This window comes from Hylobates moloch, unplaced genomic scaffold (genome assembly GCF_009828535.3).
Source record: "Hylobates moloch isolate HMO894 unplaced genomic scaffold, HMol_V3 SCAFFOLD_10, whole genome shotgun sequence".
In the NCBI taxonomy this organism is placed as follows: domain Eukaryota; kingdom Metazoa; phylum Chordata; class Mammalia; order Primates; family Hylobatidae; genus Hylobates; species Hylobates moloch.
In genome coordinates this window covers 18,145,878-18,172,034 of record NW_026652285.1, presented here as the reverse complement: position 1 = coordinate 18,172,034, position 26,157 = coordinate 18,145,878, and the positions used below count along the sequence as shown (strand labels likewise).

Below are 26,157 nucleotides of genomic sequence, written 5' to 3'. Positions count from 1 at the left end.
CCTCCACCCTTAACCTCAGACAACATGCTCTGTTCTCCAACATGGTAGTTTTGTCTTCATGAGACGGTCAAGAATGGCTCCATTATGTGTGTAACCTTTTGAGACTGGCTTCTTCACTCGGCATAATGCCTTTGAGATTCATCCAAGTTGGTTCAGGTATCAATAGTGAGTTTCTTTTAGTTGCTGAATAGTATTCCGTGTTTGGGCTGTCTGAAGAGAATATTTAAACATCCTTGATGCTGTTCCTTTGTGAAGCCCGCCTTGATGAAATTCAAAGCAATTGACTCAGAGTAGCAAAAGATGTATTTTAAAAGAATTTTTTGGCCCTGTGTGGTGGCTCGCATCTGTAATCCCAGCACTTTGGGATGTGGAGATGAGAGGATTGCTTGAGCCCAGGAGTTCTAGATCAGCAATGGGCCTAACATAGGCAGGGCCTGTCTCTACAAAAATATTGGCTGGGCATGGTGGTGTGTACCTGTAGTCCCAGCTACCCGGGAGGCTGACGCAGGAGGATCATTTAAGCCCAGGATGTGGAGGCTGCAATGAGCTGTGATTGCACCACTGCACTCCAGCATGGGTGACAGAGTGAGACTCTATCTCTCAAAATAATAATAATATTTAGCCATATGCTCAGCTCTAAAATATTTACTGTAGGAGAGGGTGACCCCCCAGAAGCATGTAACCTAATTGGGCTGTGCTTCTCCATTTGGGAGATAATCAAGGGAGAGGGGTGCAGGGAGCCATCACTGGCATCTAGCCCCACTTGTTCCTCCCACCCCTAGCAGGATTCAGGGCTGCTTCATGTGGTCTACAGGCCATATGGATCTTCAGCAACAGCCTCCAAAGCCAAACTCCATGCCTCCATCTGGTGGCCTTGGTCTTAGTAGCTGATACTCTCCTACTGCCCCACTTGAAAAGGGCTTGCCAGGGCCCTGGGCTTCTTCATTGCCACGTGCACAGTGCTCCCTCCGATTTCACTGGGATCAGCCCATTCATTCCTGCAGCCGCTGGCTTCTCCTGACATGACTCCATGGCATTCACTGACTGAAGAAGGCCATCTCCTGACCAGTTATAATTCTTTTGTCAGAATCCAGCAGAAAGAGGTCTTGCTCCTACAGTGTCATTATAACACCCTTGTTATTTAAAATATTTTCCATGGCCAGGCACAGTGGCTTATACCTGTAAGCCTAAACTTGAACAGCCTAAACATGGAATATTACTTTAAGGGGTCAAATTGGAGGGATCGCTTGAGGCCAGGAGTTCCAGATCAACCTGGGCAACATAGCAAGACCTTGTTTCTGCAAAAAAATATTTTTTTTCCACGATTTTTTGCTTTCTTTCAGTCCCTGACCCAAAGATTTCCAAAAATATGTTCTCTTGGAATTGAGTCAAGGAACAATTTTAGTGTTACACCTCAGTGTTTCTTCCAAAACTGCCCCTCCTTCAACTAGTGCCTGAAGACTGGCTGATTAAAGAATCTTGTTTCTCTCTTCCCAAAATATGTGTTCCCAGCTCCTTGTGTATAGTGAATAGTCTCTAAAGATGACCACCATCAATGCCTCCCCTCATTTTATAACCATGCCACTCTTTCCATCAAGAGACAGACTCTATTTCCTCTCTCCTTGAATCTGGGCTAGCCCTGTGACTTGTTTTAACCAATAGAATGAGACAGAAGTTCCTCTCCATTCCTAGCCCTTATGAGAATGATAGAGACAGGAAGCAGAAAAATGCCTAGGCAGATAGGGTGGGTCTCCAGCAAAACCCAACCTTCAAGCAGGAAACAATCCCAGTAAATCCTCAAACCAGATTGGGAACCGGCCTTCCCATTTGGCACGCTTTCCTCTGATTGATCCCCATCCTTCACCTATTTACATATACCTACCCTTTCCTAATTGGTTTTCTACACTATCATGCCCACCTTTGAGTGGTGTTTTTGCTTTAACCTTTTTTGCATACTCACAAACCAATCAGCATGTACTCCCTATTCTGAGCCCATAAAAAGCCCCAGGCTCAGCCATATTGGGAACTCTCCTGCCTTCAGGTAGGGGGACCACCCCAGTATCCCCTCCCTGCTAAAAGCTGTTTCATCACTCAATAAAAGTTCCTACCTTGCTCACTCTTCATGTATCTGCATGCCTACTTCTTCCTGGTCGTGAGACAAGAACCCAGACCTAGCTCAGCTAAGGAGCTGAAACTCCCGCATCAAGGATGTGAAAAGGCCGAGGTTCTCATGCTCTCTAATGAAGCCAACCACCATACTGTAAAGAAACTTGGGCTAAACTTCTGAATGAGAAACCATGTGGAGAGAAAGAAGCCACACAGAGGAAGATCAAGGTGCCAGACATGTGAGTGAAGCCTTCCCGAACCTTCCAGCACAGCACAGCCACCATCCATCTGCAGCAGTTCAGTGACTCAGCTGTCACTACATGGAAGAAAAGAGCCAATCCAGTCAAGCCCTGGATTCATGACCCCCAGAATCATGAGAAACAATAAGTCATTGATATTTTATGCCACTAAATTTTGAGGTAACTTGTTACCCAGCAATAGATAACAGGAACCCTGGGAGACAAACCTCCAGGTGTTCAAGAGGCAGCTGTTGCCCTGTTCCTTGCTCCAGCATCTCAGCCCAGGGCCAACCATGTTTCAACTTGCCTCCATGGCTCCCAGAAAACCTTAAGCATTTTCATGCAAATAGAATCCCTGAAAACTTCTCTCACGTGCCCTGATATGCCAACCCCCACATGTGACATAAAGATGTGACTCCTTTTTTCTCCCCTTTGATTTCTTTTCTCAGTTGTGATGGAGACTTTAGGAAGATGTCAAAATGAGTTTGTTCTTCTCAATCAATGAAATAATGTACAAGGGGCAGCGGTCAGTCTGCAAGCCCAAACTGGCCCCAGACAACTGCCAGGGTAGGGAGGCTAAGAGCAGGGACCCCTCTTAGGGACCTGCAGGGATTCCCCCAAGCATGGAAATAGAGGAAAATCTTGAGTTCCTTCAAGGGAAATTCCAGGCAAGTAGCTAGCCCTGAGAAGTAAATGAGTATCTGGATAAGCAAGAAGGTGATAGTAGCTTAAAACAGTGGCGAAGGAAGTGAGAATCACAGGATGTTTGGTCCCCCTATAGAAACTAAAGATCACATCTTAACACATGTCCCTGAGTTGTTTGGCAGAAACCTGGACCTCCACCAAATGGATCCACTGGCTCAAAGACGTCAGATAGGGAGGACTAAGGACCAAACTCTGACCACTGTTCTTCATCATTCTAAATTTCTTCCTGAGGGGCCTGAAAGAGGTCACGCCCCTGGGCCAGAACTAATATTCTGCTAATCCCAAAGTTTTAGACAAAACTTTCCCTCTTTAACCAATTGCAAATCAGAAAATCTTTGAATCCATCTATGACTCCTGGCTACCCCCTCCCTCCTGCTTTGAGATGGCCTTCCTTTTTAGGTCAAACTCATGTAGAGCCTCCGTGCACTGATTTATGACGTTGCATGTAACCTCTGCCTCCTCACCTTTAAAAACCCTTGTCTGTAAGCCATGGAGGAGTTCAGGTCTTAAGCATGAGCTGCCCCATTCTCCTTGCTTGGCACCCTGCAATCTTGATGCCAAAGTTGGACTTTATTGCACCAGGTGAGTGGATCCTAGTTTGGTTCAATAACAAGACCATGTGCAGTTAACAAGCATGGCAGTTACATTTTATTGACCCGTGGCTGAGTGCCAGGCACTAGCTAAGCACATTATAGGTATCATCTTATTGGGTTCTCACAACTTCCCTGAGAGACAGCTATCCTAACAATGTCTTAACTCATTTTCTGGATTATGGGGATCATATATGTGCCAGAGGGAGACACCTCCGTCTAGTCCAGTGCCTTCAGCCAAAAAAGATGCCCAGGAAAATTTTATCTTTTAACCCTGTGCTTCCCAACCTGTTTCATGCCCTGACACACATAAAAAGTGACAATAAATTTGGGGTACACTGAGACAAGGGGTTGAGGTGGAGGTTCCCAGTTGGGAAAATCTGTTAAGCTGCTTATAATCCAAAATGCATTTTCCTAAATCCTTTTAAATCTCTTAGACTTCTGAGAGGGGGTGAGAATTAAAAAAATTTTTTAACATAATTTAATGGAGATAGGCTATTGTCTCTTAGCACCTTAGGAAGAGCAGCCTTCAACCTCCAGAAAGGGCCCAACCTGGGCCATGTTCATTCTTGAGATGCAACCTTGGACAAATGACTTAGCCTCTCTTGGCTTGTTTCTCTCTGCAGAGGTGAGAACTCCCCCTCAGGATTATAAAGGCAGGAGGTGAAGATGGCATCGCAATCGGTCCTCGGGCCAAGTAGAAAAATTCAACCTCAGATACCCCTGGAGACAAAGACAATTATTTATTTCAACAGAAACTACTCGGCCAGGCCGGGTGGCTCATCCCTGTAATCCCAACACTGGGAGGCTGAGGCAGGGGGATCGCTTGAGCCCAGGAGTTCAAGACCAGCCTAGGCGACATGGCAAAACCCCATCTCTACAAAAAATACACAGATAGCCAGGTGTGATGGCATGCGCTTGTAGTCCCAGCTACTTGAGAGGCTGAGGCGGGAGGACTGCATTAACCTGGGAGGTGGAGGTTGCAATGAGCCAAGATAGATCCACTGCACTCCAGCCTGCATGACAGAGCGAGACCCTGTCTTGAAAAAAATGAATTAATTAAAAGAAAAAGAAAATAAACTGGTCAAGGAGGAGGGAATTTTCTAGACATTAGTGATGGTTTGGGTGGTACCTTCCAGATGCATTGGAATTTATCTGGTTTTCTCCTGATACTTGCTTTCTTTTGCTTTTTAGCCATTTTATTGAGATATAATTCACATACCATCCAATTCACCCATTTGAAGTGTACAATTCACAGATTTTTAGTACAGTCACAGAGTTGTTTAACCATCACAACAATCTAATTTTAAAATGCTTTTATCACTCAAAGAGAAAAAAACCCCATAGCTATTAGCAGTCATTCTCATTCCTCCCCACCCCTACCCCCAGCCGTCCCTAGCCCTTGGCTAATCTACTTTCTTTCTCCATAGATTTGCCTGTTATGGACATCTCATACAAATGGAATCATGCACTACATCTTTTGTCTTTTGTAACTGGCTTCTTTCACTTAGCATAATGTTTTTGAGGTTCACTCATGTTGCAGCACCTGTAATACTTCATTTCTTTCTCTTGCCAAACAATATTCCATTGTGTGGCTATACTACATTTTATTTATCCATTCTTTAGTTGAAGGACATTTGTACTGTTTCCTTTTTTGGTTTTTATGAATAAATCTATAAACTTTTGTGTAAAAGATTTTTGTGTGAACGTGTTTTCATTTTCCTTGGGTATATACATAGGAACAGACTTGCTGGGTTAAATAATAACTCTATGTTTAACATTTTAAGGAACTGCCAAACTATTTTCCAAAGTGGCCACACCACTTTACATTCCCATCAACAGTGGATGAGGGTTCCAGTTTCTCCACATCCTCACCAACACTTGTTATTATTTCTTTTTTATTATAGCCATTCTACTGGGTGTGAAGTGGTAACGCATCGTAGTTTTGGTTTGCGTTTCCCTGATGGCTGAGAAGCATCTCTTCTGTGCATATTGGCCACTTGTATATCCTCTTTGGTGAAATGCCCATTCAGGTCCTTTGCCTATTTTGGCATTTGGTTTCCATGGCGTGTTTGCCCTTTTAATGGGAGTGTTAAGCTGCGAAGGTGGATAGTGTTTGATTAATGCTTGAGTTAACATGAGTGGATAAGAATGGCTCCCTGCATTTGGAGAAGCTTTTGTTTGGCTATGAAGGCCTGGGGTTTTTTCCGTGTTCCCTGTGCTCTCCCTCTGTTTGCTTTTAAGCCAGGGTTCTGACCCAGGTTGTTTTCTGACCCAGGTAAGTATGCAAGGGAAGAAAATAGGGGCTTGTGCCAGAGATAGCATGAAGTCAACACAGCAGCAAAGATGAAGACAAGGATGAGGATGTTTGTTTACCTCCAGGCCTGGAGGCTAAGGCTGGATTGGCAAGTTATCCTCTTGGACAATTCCTCTTACCTTCTCTTACTCAAGAACTTTAAAGATTAGTCGTTAATAGAAAGATGATGGTATCAGAAAAACATGCCAAGGAATTCACCATTTCTCAGCCAGACTTGTTAGCAACAGAAGTTATAGGTAGTGGGGTGTGTGTGTGTGTGTGAACTAACGTCTATAAATAGGAAACAACTTTTAGAAAAATAATACTTTAAAAGTTGAGACATGAAAGAAGCTTCTGGATTACTGTGTGTAATCATAGCTGCCTAAAACTGACAGGGCCACCCATTTCCAGAAGCCATACAGATCAATAAAAGAGCAGATTAAACCATTCATAACCCAGTCCAGATGGAGATATAGATGGGATCCTCCATAAACAGGAGGTGTTCAATGTTTGTTGAATTAAAGAATGAATGGGTAAATGAATGAATGGCACACTGCAGAGGAAATGGGCACGCCCTTCCTTTAGGGCTCAACTGCAACCCATACAGCACTTCTCACACTGCATAGTGTGTATGGGATTAAAGGTCTGTCTACCACTGGACAGTAAGTTCCAGAGGCAAGCACTGTGACGTATTCATTCAACAAATGCTTGTGAAGCTCATGCTATGTGCCAGACACTGTGCTGGGTGCTGGCAGGACCAGAGTGTGAACTAAACCAACCCCTTCCTGTGGAGCTCACTGTCTATGGACCGAGATTCTTCCTTCATGTCCTCATCACCTGCTCAGTCCAGGGATGCAGTAGACGCTAGTGTTCCTCCTCCTTTGCTCACCAGATTTTTTTTTTTTTGAGACAGAGTCTTGCTTTGTCGCCCAGGCTGGAGTGCAGTGGCACGATCTCGGCTCACTGCAAGCTCCACCTCCCAGATTCACGCCATTCTCCTGCCTCAGCCTCCCGAGTAGCTGGGACTACAGGGGCCCACCACCATGCCTGGCTAATTTTTTTGTATTTTTAGTAGAGATGGAGTTTCGCTGTGTAAGCCAGGATGGTCTCGATCTCCTGATCTCGTGATCCACCTGCCTCGGCCTCCCAAAGTGCTGGGATTACAGGCCACCGCGCCCGGCCTGCTCACCAGATCTTTAAAGGAAAGATTTGAAGCTGTTCCACTGAAAAACATTTTTTCATTTCTTCAGAGAAGCTCAAAAGCAATCTTGCAGCCTCTGAGCTGTTCATTAGCAGATTCCTTTAACCGGCTCCAACCTTGCAACCTGCTTCAACCTTGCAACCTGCTTCTTTGATTCTTTGTTGAAACCATGTGCCTTTCTGGGGTGACCTTGTGCCTGCCTGCTCCACACAGTGCTCTTAACCTCGTAAGGCACTGTTCTAAAGCCTCTCATCATCTCAAACTTCAGTCACCCACCCCAAGTTAACGAGTTTACTCCCTCAGGTCAAACCGGCCACCGCCATGGTTCTCCATCATTGCACAAAGGGTGTCTGTTTTGTTTGTTTTGGATGCTCAAGTTAATCCCCACCCACTAGGGAGGCAAAATGGACAGGTTCATTTCAAGAGGATGGGAGGAAGGTTGGGTTTCAGCACTTGGTAACCTTTACTTTGGCGGAAATCCTCTCTCTGCATCAAGACAAACTTCCTAGAGGAAGTGCCTGCCAATTGTGCAGTGAGGGCAAGTGTTCCCCCCTCCAAAGCAGCTCCCAACCATTGGCGGTAAGAAGACTTAGCCAAGAGATACTCACCGTCTCCCAGCCTTTCTCATTACTAGAAAGCAGGGAGAAACAAACAAATGAAAGACAGACATCACAGTTTGCCTGCGATCATCATTCTTTCCATTCAGCCAACACTTAAGAGCCCACAGCCTGGGCAGCAGACACACAACCGGCCTGGAGGGTTCTGCAACGACCAATACCTGGTTCCTGGCTTCAACGGCTTCACCCTTTGGTGGAGGAGACAACTACATAAAGAGTTGATTACAAAATCGCCCCTTTGGAGAAGGTCCAAACTCCTTAGCAAGGCCTGCAAGGCTCTGTACAATTTGGTTCCCGTGGTGTATTCCAGCCTCATCCCCTCCACCTCCACCCCTATTTTCTCCACCCACCACGATGTCTCAACCACACCAAGCAGCATGCGAGTCCCTGAACAAGTGGTGCTCCTTGGCCTGAAATGCCCCTCCCCCAAGCTAGCAAAGATGCCTCTGTCCCCTTCTCTGACAGAGGTTTCCTCTCTGCAGCAGATCCCAACTGGAAAAAGGGAGATGCCTGAACTTTAATTCAAGTATTGAAATTTTATTTTCCTGAGACTGGACATTTCACTTCATGCATTGAAACTGTTTTGTGACTTAAAAGTAGCCATAGCTTTGGGTTTTTAAAATTTAAGTCCAGCCAGAAATTTTTGAGGCTTTGTCTCAGTTTTCATCCAGGGACAGGGAGAACAGGAACCTCCAGAAAAAAAAAAATACAAAGGAATTTTGAGAGAAAAAGATAAATCTATGTTATGATCACATCCTACGAGCCACAATTGCTCAACCTCCAGGCAACCCACGCCTGTCTTCCCTTAGACTGTGAGTCCCTTCCTGCAAGGAGGGAAGACTGTGCAGTAAATGTTCAATGAAGACGGGGTGGGCACAGGGGCGGGAAACAGAACTGTGTAGGGCAGGACAGGCTCTGCCCCAGGAAGCATGCGCTGGTGTAGGACTCAAGGCTAGCACTGCCCCAGGAGTCAGCCTCAGATATGCAGGGTATTGCAAAGGAGGCCCTTGAGGGTTTTAATATCTGTCTTTCGCTACACAAATAAACCCAGAAACCTTATAATGCAAACGCACCCCAGAAAGGCAATGTGAGTCCAAAGGAGTATCTAAGTATGGACAACACGTGTCAAATCCTTTCCTGCTGACACTTTGCTTGTATAGTGGACACCAGGGAGAGCTGCAAGGACCCACCTAAAGAGAAGCGTCGGCTGGGCGCGGTGGCTCACACCTGTAATCCCAGCACTTTGGGAGGCTGAGGCGGGCAGATAACTGGAGGTCAGGAGTTCCAGTCCATCCTGGCCAACATGGTGAAACTCCGACTCTACTAAAAATACAAAAATTAGCTGGGTGTGGTGGCATGCGTCTATAATCCCAGCTTCTCAGGAGGCTGAGGCAGGAGAATCACTTGAACCTGGCAGGCGGAGGTTGCAGTGAGCTGAGATTGTGCCACTGCACTCCAGCGTGGGCAACAGAGTAAAACTCCATCTCAAAATAAAAAAGAAAAGAAAAGAAAAGAAAAAGGAGAGAAGTGTCATCACCAGGTAAATCAAAGACAAGAGATGGAGGCCACATGGCTGACAGCCCATCTGTGTGCACTGCCGTAATCTCACCAGCCCGTGGGATGTGCAACCTGTAGCAGTGAAAAAAGTGAGCCTGACAGGTTAACACATCCACCCCAAATCACACTACCACTAAGTGACAGACTGAGATTCAAATTCAGGTGTCTGTATCTCCAGAGCCTCCTCCAGCAGGCCACACTGGCTGACTCTGGGTCAAACCTTCATCTCCTTCTTCCATTTGCTTGGAGGCTACTCTGTAAACCTTCAACTCTGTGCATTTGAGAATTGAGAGGAGAAATGAAGGACCCATAAGCATGGTCCACGCAGGGCTTGGAGTAGCGGAAGTCAGAGGGCAGGGTGGAAAGCAAGGCTGCTGCTGAGGATGAGAGGCTCTCCCAGGCTTCAACAGTGCCCCTGTGTGCACAGTGCCGCATGCATCCTGCCTCCCCTACCGTGGGCCCCTGCATGACCTCGCTCACTACCCTCTGTGGCAGCACAGGGGCTGGGGGAGAGCAGCCAACACACTGTTCACCCACCCCACCCCTTGCTGGCTCCCTCACAGGCCACCCGCATGCTGGAGCTGGGCAACCACTGTCTGACACGTGGAGAGTCAGCACAGCTGGACCAAGCACCTACCCAGGAACCAAAGGTCATAGAACCACTCCAGGAGCTGGTCAAGAGCAAGCAACACTAACTCTATCCTGAACCCTTGTCAGCCTTCAATCATTTCTCTCCTGTTGGGAAAACATCTGTGACACAGCTGCCCCCACTCCTATGATCACAATACAGCCCTGCCACCTGAGGAGGGGCCCCCAGCTCAACGGCAGGGGTGCAGACAGGGGCCTGGCTCAGCTTTGGCCCTGGCCTGAAACCCCTCAGCTTGCCCATACCCTGGTAGGGCAGATCTGACCTCATCAACTGTTGTCTAGCAGTGGGGCCAATCCCAGTCACCTTCTCTGAAGAATGACCCCTCCTGGGCAGCTTTGCCTGACTTGACTCTGGGTTCTCAACAGTGGATGACACTCAGGAAGGGAACAACGTATGCTTACGGAATGTATGGTTTATCAGTGGAGGAGACACACGAGCTTCCACAAATTGATATATTTACTTCATTGCCAGCAGAGTACACTCACACACATAGATATCTCTGAGTCACTTTAAGTCACATAACTGCAAGGATACAAACAAACACTAGTTCATCCCTGTGGCTGAGTGCCCTTGGGGAATACTCAAATCCCAGTGGGGCTTCTCTCTGCATCTTCTGGCCACTCTGGCCGTTCTCCCTGAGCACACCCACCTTCTCCCCCTCCGTTCCATTCTTCCACGATGGTGCCAAAGCAGGGAAGGGCCAGTGGAAAGAGATTGCAGGTGCGCAGAGGCTTGGACAGACCAGAGTCCACGGCAGCTGCTTTGGCGTCTCTCCTTGGTTCATGTGGTGGGCACTTCACCACTTCAAGGACACTGTCAACTCCCTGAAGGCAAGGCCCAGGGCTTTGACTTCCCTAGGCATGGAGGGACAGTAATCAGGAAAAGCAGCTCCTTGGCAGACTGCTGTGTGTGTGACAACTGTGAGGGCTCAGGGGCTACAAGCAGGGACAGGGCAAGCTCGCAAACAAATAACTGAGACCCGACGTGGTGCGTGCGGGAGCAGAGCTGCGCAGGGCGCTGCAGGAGCAGAGGAGGGGGCGGGGCAGGACGGCTTCCTTGAAGGGAGCCCTTCAGGCACTGTCATGTGCCACATCTTGTGTGAGGCACTTCACCTTCATCTTACTGCATCTGGGATTCAAATCCAGATCTGTCTGGTTCTAAAACCCACGTGCTTTCTTCTGTACAGGTTGCTACCTGAGGGGACATCTGCTCTGGGACTCAGAGAATGATAAAGAGATCTCCAGAATACATGAATCACTTTCAGAGAAAAGTAAAAGAACAAAAACACAAAAATAAAAAACACACAAAAGAAACAAAAAAATACCACATTCTCCCCAAATTTCACATCGTAAGTGGCTGGAAGTGCAAACATAAAGGATGCTGGCAACATGGCCGCGGCAAGAGGAGCCTCCGGAGCAAGGTCAGCTTCGCCCCTGATTTCTGGCTTTCAGCCAACAAGGCCAATGGATCTTCCAAACCAGCTGCTGCTGCTGAGCTCCAGAAGAGGGGCCTCTCAACTTCCAGAGGCCAGGAAGGCTCACCCTCGGAGCTCTCAGTTTTGTTTTTTATACTGCAAGACAGAGAGATGCGAAGTGGAGGAGGGAAGCCAACAGGGGCAGGAGGACTCTGGAGAAATCTCAAGCCTCCATCATCTGGACCTCACCTGCCTCCTGCAGGGGCTTCTTGGAGGTGGTGAAACCCAGGCAGGAGGCACTGGGCAGCCAAATCGCTAGTTCATGCCTGGACTCCCTTTCTTCTTTAATGAAAAAGGAAGCTGACGGGGCTGGGGAGGGAGGATAGTGATAACTCACTCTGAAGAGAGAGTTAGAAGGACAGGGAGGTATGGGCACACTCCAACTCTCTAGGTCCTTCTAATACCAGCATCTAAGCGCCAAGACGCCAGTCTACATTCCTGACTCACTCCCTTCCTCCACCAAAACATACTGAATGTTTCCTCCATAATTCTGCCCCAGTGTGAATACCCCCCAGAGACAGGGAGTCCCCCCGAGGACAGCTTCCCTCTCTGCGGCATCACAGTGCCACTGCCGGCTCTGGCACTATAGCTTCCCCTCCTTCCTGCTGCCCCCTCTCAGCTCGATCAGCACTGTTGGGCAGAAATTTGCCTTTAAGGATGAAGAGTGAGAGCCCCTCCCCACTTGCAGAATATAAATGCAACCAGAAGGGATATGCCTTCACCTTTCAGCTTCTGGAGGAGGGAAGCAGCTGGCTGGTGGCCTCCTCCACGGGACCATTCTCAATTGTGGGGCAGGAGTGGCCTCTAGTGGTCATGGGGATCACAGCCATCATCACCCCAGCTCGCAGGCAGAGACCAGGGGCCAAGCACCTACTTTGTTCATGATCCAGTCAGCATCTTCAATGGCTCTTTTAATAATCTGCTGGATTCTCTCGGGGTTGTCTTCATCTGAATGAACCCGAAAACTCTGCAAGTTTAAGCATAAAGAAGGATGACTAGGCAAAATTCCCAGGACCGGCAGCTTCAGAGCACCAATCGCAGGCCAGGGACACTGCTGGGCACTTTATACCCAGCAGCTCTCTTCATCCTCCATAGACTGTCATGATTATCCCACACAGAGATGAGGAAACAGAGGCTCAGAAATCCTCACTTGCTGCTGAATAATAGCATTTGAATCCTAGTCTATGTGACTGCAAAGCATGTACTCCTGCCACCAAGGTAGGTGCAAAAAGACTGGCCCCCAAGTTACCGCCAAATCAAGCTAGGCCCAAAGGCTATCAGGCAGTAGAGGCCAAGGGGAAACTTACAACTCTCTTCCTCAGAAGAAGCTGCTTTCCCCAGGGTGAGATCTCTGCATAGGCTTCACAGCAGGGAGGAAGAAGGAGGGCTTCTCTCAGCCCAGTGCTAGGAGAGCTACACAGGGAAGGGAGGGGAGGTAGTAGAGAGAGTGGCCTCAGGAAATCCACTCAGGCCCAATGCAGAGCATGGGATGCTGTTTGCTTTTGACCAGATGTTCACCCTTGAGAAGCAACCTAAGATTCAGCTTTTGCTTTTCAAAAAGAACTGGCGCCAGGCGTGGTGGCTCATGCCTGTAATCACAGCACTTTGGGAGGCCAAGGAGGGCAGATCACCTCAGGTCGGGAGCTTGAGACCAGCCTGACCAACGTGATAAACCCCATCTCTACTAAAAATACAAAGTTAGTCGGGCGTGGTGGTGCATGCTTGTAATCCCAGCTACTTGGGAGGCTAAGGGAGGAGAATCGCTTGAACCCAAGAGGCGGAGGTTGTGGTGAGCCGAGATCGCGCCACTGCACTCCAGCCTGGGCAACAAGAGTGAAACTCTGTCTCAAAAAAAAAAAAAAAGAACTGGCACCTCCCTCCCCTGTCACTCCCAGCCCCACACATCCTCCTGCTCATCTTTAGGAGCCCCCCTCAGCATCCACCTCTGGCATGCCCTCCTTGATTCCCCAGACAGCTAACTGCTCCCTTCTCCATGTTTCCACAGCCCTCTGTGGCTACCGCCACCTCTAATTTTTTTTTTTTTTTTTACTTTCCATATTATATGTGTATGAATTTTAGCTAACTTTCTGTTTGGAAATGATTTCTCACATACAGAAAGTTGCGATAATAATACAAAGAATTTCCTACCAGAATCACTGATTGTTAACATTTTGCTACACTCGCTTTATCATTCTCTTTATATAAGTATGTATTAATTTTTTCAGAAGCATTTAAGAGTAAGTTGCAGACACCCTGTCCTTACCCCTAAACATTCCCATGTGTATTTCCTAATGACAAGGGCATTCTCTGACATAAGCACACTAATCAAATTCAGAAGACTCAACATTGATACAACTCTATAATCTATAGCCCATATTCCAATTTCATGCACTGCCCCAGTAATATTTTTTTTTTTTTCTTTTTTGAGGCAGGGTCTCACTCTGTCACCCAGGTGAGAATGCAGTGGCACAATCACAGCTCATTGCAGCCTCGACCTCCGGACTCAAGCAATCCTCCCACCTCACTGATTTTTCTGCAGAGACAAAGTCTTGCTATGTTGCCCAGGTTGGTCTTGAACTCCTGAGCTCAATCTGCCTGCCTTAGCTTCCCAAAATGCTGGGATTACAGGCATGAGCCACCATGCCTGGTTCCCAATAATATTCTTTACAGCATTTTTTTTCTGGTCTAGGATCATACATTACATTTAGTCACCATATCTCTTGAGTTCTCTAATCCAGAACATCAAAAATGTCAGTGTTGTGTTTCAGGACACTGACATTTTTGATGAGTACAGGCCTATTAGTTATGTGGTAGATGGCCGCTCAATTTGGTTTTACCTGATGTTTTCTCAGGATTAAATTCAAGTTGTGTATTGTTGGCAGGGATGCCTGCCTAAATGATGTCGTGCCCCACAGTCTATTTTAATTACCCACTTAGCTGCCTCATGCATGCTCTAGCACAGCTGGTGTGCTGGGTGATGCACCCTCTGTTTCCTGGACAAAGAGGAGCTGGGCTGCCCAGCACTGGTTTCCTGTGGCTGTTACCACACTGCCACCTCACCACCATCTCAGAGACTAGCTCTGTGCCCTGGCCTTGGCCTCTGACCCGCGCCCCCAAGCCCGCCATTAGAGGCAGCCCCCAGACCCGGTAGAGCCAGCTCGCACCTGCCTGACAGCATGTTTGTAATGCTCCTGGATGCCCTTGGTCGGCAGCCGCTGGCAACAGCGCAGCAAGTATCGGTAGAGCTGCAGTGGCCTCTGAACCAGTTCTGCCCCTGGCAGCGGGGCCATCCGTGAGACCCTCTGTCCCTGGAAAACAAGCAAGATCACTTCTAGGGCATCAAGCCAAGTTCAATACTCAGCCCTGACCCTCAGTTCCCAGTACTCTGGGAAGCAGGCTTGGTGCAGTGCAGAGGCCCCTCCTGTCCCATTCCATGGAGCCTGCACCTTGGGGTGGGCTGGGCGTTCAGTTCAACAGAAGCTCTAGTCCAGAGCAGGCCCACAAGACCAAGGGTGAGTGTGGAGGGAGATGTACAGCCTCATCCCTGGCGTCTTCTTTCTGGAACTCAAATTCAGGTGGTGCGTGAGTAGGTGTCCCTCACAGGCAGGGTAGGGTAGATAAGCAGGAAGACCCTGAGGGGCAATCACTAGGAAACCAGCTCTGACATCAGCCATGGTCTGGCGGGGGCACCAAGCCACAGAGGGGAGAATGCCTACAGGCCTGAGCCTTGAAACTCAAAGTGTGCTCCTGAACCAGCAAAACCCACAGCATCGGGAGCTCATCACAAATGCAGTCTTGGGCCCCACCCCAGACCCACCAGATCAAACCTGCATTTTAACAAGGATGCCAGGAGACTTGCAGGCACATTTTAAAGTCTGAGAAGCATGAATCTAGGGGGCTCTGCAGAGAAGTCGCTGGACAGAGTCACCACAGTGTGGGCACGTGATTTCATTTCACTATGAGTTATCATAAAAATCACAATGGGCTGGGCACGGTGGCTCACACCTATAAGTTGGGCAGATCACTTAAGGTCAGGAGTTCAAGACCAGCCTGGCCAACATGGTGAAACCCTGTCTCTACTAAAAATACAAAAATTAGCCAGGCTTAGTGGTGCATGCCTGTAATCCCAGCTACTTGGGAGGCTGAGGCAGGAGGATCACTTGAACCTCAGAAGTGGAAATGGCAGTGAACCGAGATAGTGCCACTGCACTCCAGCCTGGGCAACACAGCAAGGCTCCAACTCAAAAAAAAAGAGAGTCACAATGAGCACTTGCTTGTCTCTATTCACTTTACATGTGATTAATGCACACGTAAGAAAACCAGTCACAGAGAGGTCTGATAACTTGCCCAAGATCACACAGCTAATAAAGCTGGAGCTTGGATTTGAACTCTGGCAGTCTGGCTCCAGAGCCTTTTTCTTAAAAAAAAAAAAAAAAAAAAAAGGCTGTATTGAGGTATAGTTGATATATAATGAACTTCATATACTTAAAGTATATAATTTGATAAGTGCTGCCGCAGGTACATACCGGAGAAGCCACCGTCATAATCAAGAGAGTGAACATATCCATCATCCCCAAAATTTACCCCAAAACCTTTATAATCCCTCCCTCCCGCCCTCCCAACGTCCCCATCCCCAGGCAACCGCTGCATTTTCCAGAGTTTTGTATAAATGGAATTATACAGCAAGCTCTCTTTTGTGTCAGCAGAACCCACATTCTTCTCTGTATTAACGCTCTCTCTAAAGAACCCACAACTCTAGTCTAACCTCTTCTTTTTTAAAGGAACTATGAGAGTATAGATTGTTTTAAATGGTAGGTTCTAGAACATATGGGCTTGCAAAGCTTTCATCAGGCTCCTGCCTGAACCTCTGCCACAGCATCTGCCTGGTGTCCCAGTACCTAGCCTGTCACTCCAGTCCCCTCCACACTGACACCATGTGAGCTCTGGAATCAGTGTCCTGGGTGCATCCCAGTCAGCCATAGGAACTGCTCCCAGACCCCTCAAACCACCAAATGTGGCGCCTTTCAGCGCACATGCAGCTCCCTGGCTGTGGACTCCTTCCCATCCTCTCTGTGTGAGGAACCTTGTTCATCCTTCCAGGCTCAGCTTAGTGTCCTTCCTCCAGGAAGCCCTTCCTCATGGTCCCTCTCTGGAGACAGAGGCGCTCACCCTGTCCTCTGTGGGGCTGCAGTGCCCGCTCATGGTGCTGCTAGGGACTCATCTGCTACCTCGCCTGTGGCTCTCCCTGCGCTGAGCGCCTGGCCCGCAGTGGGCTTCACTCACTGTTAACTAAACAGAATGAAGCTACTATCTCCTCTGTACAGAGAGACGGCCCTTATGTTCCAGATGAAGGAGCTAAGAGATCTAGTGACTGGCCTTAGTTTTAAAGGAACATATAAGAACAAAAAAAAACCCCCTCCCCTCACCTTGCAAAAAGAACCAGAAACTAAATCTATCAGATGCCCTTAAACTAAGAAGGGAAGCTTAGGAAGTAGCTGGTTCCAGAGGCTCGTTCATTCCATTTACATCCCATTATCTCCTCGGCAACAATAAATGTGTCTCCTCAGCTACGTTAGCCAATTCCTCCTGGTTCCCTGGACTCTTGCTCTGATGCCGGAGTGGATAGGTGATTGTCTGACCCCCACCATCTATTCTCCCTTCTAGTAACAGCCCCAGTGTGTGATCTGGGGTGCACCCCTCCCCAGGTCTTGGCCCAGAAGGTCTGAGTGGGACTATCAGAGCCCTGCATCCACGTGGGTATAAGGACTGGCTCACACACGGGCACGTGACAAAAGCTAGTCCAACCAGAGTGCACCGCAACACCTCTGCAGAAGTGGCGTGAAAGGACTCTAGCTCCTTCCCACTAAACTTGATGCTGGGAGGATTTGATCCTCTCTCAGTGAAGCCATCCTGCCTCCTCTAGAAGCCTGAGACCACAGCCACATAGCAGAAGGCAGAGCTGAGACCCTGAGAAAAAAACAAGCCCAAATAATGTATTTGGGCCAGGGGTGATGGCTCAAGCCTGTAATCCCAGCACTTTGGGAGGCTGAGATGGGTAGATTGCTTGAAGCCAGGAGTTTGAGACCAACCTGAGCAACATAGGGAGACCCTGTCTCTACAAAAAATAAAAAATTGACTGGGCATGGTGGCACGCGCCTGTAGTCCCAGCTACTCAAGAGGCTGTGATGGGAGGATCACTTCAGCCTCGGCTGCAGTGAGCTGTGATCACACCACGGCACTCAGCCTGGATGATACAAAGTGAAACTCTGTCTCAAAAAAAAAAAAAAAAAAGAATTCGTTTGGGCCCTAAAACCAACTACCTGAAGGAAGTCCTTCCCCTAGACTTCTCAATGATCTGGGCCAATTAATCCCCTTTCACCAAAGCAGCTGGGGTTTGTTGTTTTGTCACGTGTATCCCAAAGGGTACTAACTGATGGACAGAGCCTCACAAATTCTTCCATGATGCACTCTGATGATTCCAGCTGTAAGGAAGAGTTGGACAGGACAGGGCTTCTCAAGTTCCTCCTGCTATCAATCATGACCGTGCCAGTCCGACTCACCACCCAGAAATCAGAGGGGAACCCATTCAAGGGCGGCCAAGACCATCAGAAGCAACCACAGGAGACACACCACTAAAGTCCCCAACCTGATGGGTAGACTCCACTGGCAGGCTTCCCCAAGCTATATAAAGTAGTAATCAAATATTGTAAAATGCTAGTCGCGGAACAGATGGTTACCATCTGCAGTCCTCAAAATTAACATTTGGAAAGAGCACAACTTTGTTTCATTACTTAAAAACTCAAGCAATACTTAGTAACCAACCCAGCAAGTATGGGCGGCAGATTATTTTCAGCTCAATTATAATACTTAGTCATTCTCAGTAATAACTAGTAGAGAATACATGTGTGGGTCCACTTAGAAGAGCTAAACTAAAAATGTTTTAATTTAATTTAAAGTGTAGGTTTGCTATTATTTAAGGGGCAATGAACCTCATAGCATCATTGCTAAAACTGCAGTCAAAGCCTCCGGGCCTGGCAACGCTTGCCTCCCTTGCCCTGCCCTTTGGACTTGATCTTGGCCTCTGCATCCTGGCTCCCTGCCTCTGTGATGGCTCCTCCATCTTCCCAGGCAACCAAACCAAAATCATCACAGTCAGCCCAGGTTCCTCCTTCTCCTCAATCCCCATGCCACTGGTTTCTTTCTTTTTTTTTTTTTTTATTTATTTTTTTTGAGACGGAGTTTCGCTCTTGTTGCCCAGGCTGGAGTGCAATGGCGCGATCTCCACCGCAACCTCTGCCTCCTGGGTTTAAGAGATTCTCCTGCCTCAGCCTCCTGAGTAGCTGGGATTACAGGTGCATGCCACCACACCCAGCTGATTTTTGTACTTTTAGTAGAGATGGGGTTTCTCCCTGTTGGTCAGGCTAGTCTCAAACTCCCCACCTCAGGTGATCCACCCACCTCGGCCTCCCAAAGTGCTAGGATTACAGGCGTGAGCCACCACACCCAGCCCCATGCCACTGGTTTCTAAGTCCTATCAAATTCCACCTCTGAATGCCCCTCATATTTTTCCCTTCCTCTCTACTCCACTGCATACCCTTGGTTCAGACTCTCTCTGAGACAACTGCAACAGCCCCTACCTAGCTGGTCTCCCTGTCTTCCAGTCCATTTTCTGCCACCCTACTCTGCCCAACAGCCAGAGTGAATCTTTCTAAAACATAAATCTCAAAGTGTCCTGTCCTTCCTAAAACCCCTAATATCCACCCTTGCCCCCATCATTCATGGCAACTTTTCCCAAAATGTAGAACAAATACCTGAAATTACTTTAAGTAGTATATGGCCAGTATTTTTTATTGTAATGATTTTATATTTATTTTCACGTGTAATGAGGGGGAAAAAACACGTTTTCATAGGTATTCATGGCCTAAAGCAGTTTTTTCAAATGCGCATAAAATTGATTTTTCGTTTTACGTATCAAACTGAAATTCGGACCCGGCAAAAATCATGAGGGTCCTGAAGTGTGGAAAGCACTGGTCTACAGAATAAAATCCAGGCTCCTGTCCATGGCCTGCAAGGCCCCTCTCGATCTGGCCCCTACCTACCCCTCATCTGCACCTCTCACCACCCACGGCCTCGTCCAGGTAAACTGAGCCCTGTATGGCACACTCCACAACAGCCCATGCTGTGTTTGCCTGTTATGGTCTCAGCACTGGGGCAGAATGTCTGGCACAGAGTAGATGTATTCGTTGGGGTTCTCCAGAGAAACAGAACCTATAAGAGGGAGGGTGTGTGTGTGTGTGTGTGTGTGTGTGGTTTATTATAATGAACTGGCTCATGCAATTATGGAGATTGGCAAGTCCAAAATCTGCAGAGCCAATGTCCCAGTTCAAGTACAAAGGCTGGAAGCTGCTGTAGAACCAGGAAGAGCTGATGTCCCAGTTCGCAAGCCACAGGCAAAAGAATTCTCTTACTCAGGGGAGGCTTAGACTTTTCGTTTAAGGCCTTCAGTGGATTGGAAAAGGCTCACCCATATTATAGAGGGCTGTGTGCTTTACTCCATCGAACAATTTAAACGTTAATCTCACCCGCACTGAAATACCCAGAATAATGTTTGACCAAATATCTGGGCCTCCTGTGGCCCAGCCAAGTTGACACATAAAATTAACTATCCTGGTAGACGTTCAATTTCTATTTTGAACGAATCCTCCTACTTCTGCCTACAGTGCTCCTCTCTGCTTCCTGCACACCTCCTGCCTCTTCCACACTCAGCTCTGTGGTCTGGCATCTCCTCCTCAGTGCCACCATGCTCAGTGGGAGGCCTGTGGTTACCTTGAAACAGCCTTCATCACCCCTCATTACTCTAGGTCAGGCCTCTAATTCAGGCTCTTGCTGGGGTTGCTGGAAGGGTATCCACCTGCCCTCAGGCCCCACCAGCCATTCTCCATATGGTGGTCACAGTGATTTACCAACTTCCCGAATGAAAATCTCCACTGGATGTGAAACAACAGTGTGAATTACGAATTTTCTTGGGTTATAAGACTGATGTGGTTATGTGGGAGAATCACCTTACTCTCAGGAGATGCAGGCAGAAGGATTTAGAGATGACATGTCATCAGGTCTGCAGCCTCCTTTCAAATAGTTCAGCAAAAGACAGCACAGACAGAAGACTAAGGAAGATGAAGAAATGCAGCGGAATGTTCAGATCACGTTTAGATGGTAGGCATTAAGGGTGAACACTGCGCTGTTATTTTAACTTCCATATGTTTGGAAAATTTTCCTAATAAAAAATCGCTTTAAAAACACACCTGGCAGGGAGTCACCCAGCTTTTCTCCCTGCATGTGCTCCAAGTGGCAGGGAACTCACAAGTCCCCCATTTTCACTCTGCTCAAGCTATTGGAAAGTCCCTCCAGTTCTGAGTTAAAATTCCCCGCTGTAAAGTTCTACTCACTCTACAAAGAGCTCTCTACTCTTTGGGACAAAATCTTCCCTCACCTACTCCCAAGCCCAGCTTTTCATTATTCACAGTCAACTATCCCAGCCCCTCCCTAGTCCCTTTCCAATGTAGGCAGCCGGGAGGTGCTGTCGCCTCTCAAAGTGTCTCCGTCCCACTTGCCCTCCTCTCAACACACGTACCTTTATTTTTGATACCACTCTTAAACATGCTGTCCCATGGGAGAACAACAGTTTGGCCATGCTCTGACCAACTCCACAGGCAGTGGCCTTGTCACCAGGTCCTTTGACGTGGGAATTCAAGGAATGCAGCTCAGACTGCTTCTCTGCTGGGTCCCTCACGTGGCCCTGGCATTTGGCTCAAAGGCATTTTTCCACGTGCTGCTCTTTTTTTCTTTTTTCTTTTTTTTGAGACGGAGTTTCGCTCTTGTTCCCCAGGCTGGAGTGCAATGGTGCAATCTTGGCTCACTGCAACCTCTGCCTCCCGGGTTCAAGCAATTCTCCTGCCTCAGCCTCCCCAGTAGCTGGGATTACATGTCCATGCCACCATGCCTGGCTAATTTTTGTATTTTTAGTAGAGACGGAGTTTCGCCATGTTGGCCAGTCTCAAACTCCTGACCTCAGGTGATCCACCCGCCTTGGCCTCCCAAAGTGCTGTGATTATAGGCGTGAGCCACTGCACCCGGCTCCATGAGCTGTTCTTAAGTCTCTTTCCCCATCTTTTATTTTATGGGGTCATTCCAGAGTCAGAATCTGCCACCATCCTTAGGGGGGTCTGTTATATGACTGAATGTTATCCAACTCAATTCAACAAAATAAGAGCACAGAAACAGTCACACACCAAGTAAACACAGGGTAAGGACAAAGAGAAAGAGAGTAACCCTATATACTATAAGCATCAGTCAACTACGCCATGCCATTCACAGCATCTAACATGTGCACAACTCTGGACCCCGCCCTAGGACCACAGAGATGAACAGTCTGGTGTACCTAGCTCTCTGACCCAGAGCCTTCTGCAAAGCCGATGGCTCCTATCCAGGGAACGAGTAGGACATGCCAAGTTTGAGAGCTTTTCATGTTACCTCATTTAATCCTCACAACAATATTTTAAGGTAGGTATCATTAGTCCCATTTTATAGACGAGGAAACTGAGGCCCTGAGAGGTTAAGTAATTTGCCAGGAGCAACAAGGCTAGTATAGAGCAAGGCCCGGAATAGAACCTAGGTCTATTTGATTCCAAAGACTATGCCCTTATCTGCTTCATGAAACCACCTGCTATGTCTGAGCCACTCATAAAAATACTGACCAGGTCAGGGCTAAGGACCCCACAAGGAACTCTGGCAGGGTTCATGCATGACCAGGTTCAAGCACTTATAAAGGCACTTGACTGCACTACTATCCAGTACTCCTCAATCTTCTCTACAAAACCTTGCTCCATGCCTTTCTGAAACCCAAGGACATCATCTGCAGCTTCCCCCTGCATATAGATGGAAAAAAAAATCGAAAGAAAGAGTCACCAGGCTGACATCAATTACACAGATAAAGGAAAGGAGCAACTAAAGAAATGCTTAACAACAAAGCTCTTACCAAATCCAAAGGAGAATATGACAGAATTTTTAAAAAGAGAAAATAAAGCTACAAAGGGAATTTCCTGGAAGCCAAGTGGTATCACCGACACAGATGTTGAGAAGCAGGCCCACAGTCCCATTTAACCCCACTGTCCTTTTCCCTAATCTATGTCCCGATATAGGCACCTAAAAATACGTGGGGAAAAGTCATATATTAAAAAAAGAACGAAAGAATGGAACTGCAGAAAGTAACCAGAAATCATGCCCTATTGAGCACTGATACACGCTAAATTAAGCCTGCACAGGCCATTTGTTAAATATGCAATTACTCTTCTTGACGGGAAAAGTTGAAAAATAGGAATGGAGTGGTTTTGCCTCCCACCCCCACCCACTCCAGGGCTCCATCTTGCACATCTGTGTTCTCCCAAGCTAGCAATGGGGCAGCAATCCCTGCCTCCCCCAGTCCCTCTCCTACATAGCCAAGGCTCTCAAGTCCCCTCACCCCCTCCCTGCCCCCTTCATCCCTGTTGGTACTACCTTGGTTCCCAGCTTTGTACCCATACCTGGCTGGGACTATGCGAATACCTCCTGATCTGTCTCCCTCCTTCCAGCCCAATCCACATGGTGCCACCCAAGAACACTTCCTAAAAAGCACACCCTGTCACTCCCCTTCCTCAGAACCTCTGTAGAGAGTTCTCTACCCATGGCCTTCTGAGATCTGTTTCAATCCCTCTCATCAATCTCCTGTCCTGCTGTCCTTCCCACACTTCCTGCATTTTAGCCACAGACTGAACTTGGAGGACTTTGGGATCAGTCTGGGTTCAAATCCTGGTTCTATCACTTCCTAGTTCTAGGACCCTGGACAAGTTTCTTAACTTCTATCTCGAAGTCTGTTCCCCATCTGTCAATGCAGTCCCTAATAAATAGTATTTCCTACATAGGACTGTTGTAAGAATGAAATAATGCTCCTAGACTACTAAGCATGATGCCTGGCACACACTACATGTTTACTACTAATTGTTATTGTTAATATCATCTCTGAAACATGCTGTGCTTTTCCCTACCTTGACTTCTTCACCTGCCTCAAGAATTCCTCTTCATCCTTAGAGATCCAGTTCCCTGTCACCTCCTTCAGGCTTTCATCCCATGCTGTTCACACCCCTATTACAGTCATCACACTGCTCTGTAATCACTTATTGTGATTATAATCGATGTGACAGAAGAACTTAGAGCAGGTTTTGGAGACAAAGAACCCTAGTTTAAAAGCCTACCTCTAGGCCGGGCGCGGTGGCTCACGCTTGTAATCCCAGCACTTTGGGAGGCCGAGGCGGGCGGATCACGAGGTCAGGAGATCGAGACCACAGTGAAACCCCGTCTCTACTAAAAATACAAAAAATTAGCCGGGCGTGGTGGCGGGCGCCTGTAGTCCCAGCTACTCGGAGAGGCTGAGGCAGGAGAATGGCGTGAACCCGGGATGCGGAGCTTGCAGTGAGCCGAGATCGCGCCACTGCACTCCAGCCTGGGCGACAGAGCGAGACTCTCTAGCACAAAAAAAAAAAAAAAAAAAAATTTAAAAAAAAATTAAAAAAAAAAAAAAAAATTTAAAAAAGCCTACCTCTGCTATTTACTAGCTGTGTAATCCTGGCCAACCTGGTTGACTTCTCTGGACTTCTGCTTCCCCCACTGTAAACTGGAGAAAAGAATAACCCACCTTACAGGGGTTTTGTAAAGACCAATCTAGCTAACTTATGGTAAGTGCCTAGCACAGGGGCTGGCACATCTTAAGTGCTTGAACATCTTTTTTTTTTTTTTTTCGTCCTGAGACAGGGTCTCACTCTGTCACCCAGGCTGGAGTACAGTAGCATGATCAGAGATCATTGCAGTCACAACTGCCCGGGCTCAAGTGATTCTATCTCAGCCTCTCAAGTAGCTGGGATCACAGGCACACGCCACCACGTCTGGCTAATTTTTTTAAATTATTTATAGAAACGAAGTCTTACTATGTTGCCCAGGCTGGTCTCGCAATTCTAGGCTCAAGTGATCCTCCTTCCTCAGCCTCCTACAGTGCTGAGATTATGGGCATGAGCCACTGTGCCCAGCGCTGAACATCTTACCCTTTCCTACTTTATTTGGCTTTCTGTTCCTTGCTGACTGTAAGCTTCTGGAGGACAAGAGACTATACTGTATTAGTTCAACACCTGTGAAATGAAGGGAAATTAGTAAGAAAAATATATACACGGTTATTAGTCACTCCTCCACAGTTTAGAGTACCTGAACCATAACAGAAGTTCCATGGATGTCAATTGATTCCCAAGTTACCGGAGGAAACTCAAGCCAGTAGGAAACTGTCCTGAAGTCAAGAACCTATGGCAGGTGAACCCAGAAAACATTACGCTAAGTGAACAAACCCAGTCACAAGGAGCTACTTAATGTATGATTCCTTTTATACGAAACATCCAGAATAGGCAAAAGTACAGAGACAGAAGTGCATTAGTGGTTGCCTAGGGCTGGGAGAATGGGAGGAGATGGGAGGAGGGAGTGACAGCTAAAGGAGGTGCTTCTTTTGGGGGGTAATGTTCTAAAACATGGTGACAGCTGGACAACTCTGCAAACACACTAAAAGACACTGAATTGTGCACTTTAGATGGGTGAACTGTATGCTTCGTAAATTACATCTCAATAAAACTGTTTTTAAAACAATAACCACAAAAAGGATCGATCCTAGGAGCGAAAGGGTTTCGGCCACGGAGCAACTTGCTCTTACGCAGAAGCATAAATCATCACGTCAAGGTTGCTCCGGCCACCGGATGCCGCGGACAGAGGGACGGTGGAGGGGACATTCTCCTTTTAAAAGTGGCCAGGCCGTGAGCCTCTGAGAGGCTGGCCCCCGGGCTGCCCCGGACCCCGCGCCCCTAGCTCGCGCTGCAGGCCTTTCCTGCTCCTCCGAGGCCGCCCGGCCAGGCCTGCGTCAAGCCCGGGAGCCGCGCTCCGGTGCACTCAGCTCTCCGGTGGAAGAGCGCGGACCGCGGGGGAAAAGGTGCCGGCGCGGGTGGCCCCTAGGTCTTCTATAGGTCCGAGGACGCCCGAGGCCTCCACATCCCTAGCCCGCCCCCGCCACCCAGTGGCTCCGGCCGCCGCTGCCCCCGCGCCCCCGCCCTCAGCCTCGGCCTCGGCCTGCGCAGCGCGGCTCACCAGCCTCCAGGGGAACGCCAGCCCCGGCGCCGCCGCGGCGACGAGTGCGCCTGCGCCCCGGGGACTGAACGGTACCGCCCCTGCCCGGGGACGGTGAGCCCAGCGCCCTCTGCCGGCCGCGCGCGGGACTCGGGGTCCTACTGGGTGCTTCTTCCTAGATCCGACCCCACCCAGTTGAAAAGGAAAGCTGTCCCCACTAACAGCCTTCGTTACCCGTTATCTCAAACACCCACTCTGCCTTCTGGCTGTTGCTACGCCGGATATAAGCCCTAAAGGCACTCTCTCCTCCTTATTGCTGAATATGGATTGTGCTAAAATAGTAGGGGTGTTCAAGATCTCTGAAAAAGGCTTGCTGGGGGACTTTTCCTGAACCTCTCGTGTTGATGACGAGAATTGTGTTTGGATAGGAATCTGCGTTTTGAATCATTTCACCAAATTACAGTCCCATAACACCTGTCAAAAGAATAAATATGACAGTAATAAGCATGCTTCCTTTCAGACCCATCTATAATTAT

At 48.0% G+C, this 26,157-nt stretch overlaps 1 protein-coding gene across 2 annotated transcripts; it reads right to left on the bottom strand.

Annotated features, from left to right (window-relative positions):
- Nucleotides 1–10,398: 10,398 nt before the first annotated feature.
- On the bottom strand, nt 10,399–25,690 carry LYRM9 (LYR motif containing 9). 2 transcript variants are annotated; one of them, XR_009215388.1, is made up of 5 exons: nt 25,643–25,685; nt 14,599–14,742; nt 12,309–12,401; nt 11,624–11,743; nt 10,399–11,530 (listed from the first exon to the last, which is right to left on the bottom strand). XR_009215388.1 is itself a non-coding variant. In XM_032163243.2 (4 exons), exons 2-4 carry the CDS (start codon nt 14,722–14,724, stop codon nt 11,513–11,515), a joined length of 237 nt encoding a protein of 78 aa, XP_032019134.1. In that variant the 5' UTR covers nt 14,725–14,742; nt 25,643–25,690; the 3' UTR covers nt 10,399–11,512. The 2 variants fall into 2 exon arrangements, 1 of the variants encoding a protein (XP_032019134.1); XM_032163243.2 differs by lacking the exon at nt 11,624–11,743 and having other exon boundaries at nt 25,643–25,690.
- Nucleotides 25,691–26,157: the final 467 nt, after the last annotated feature.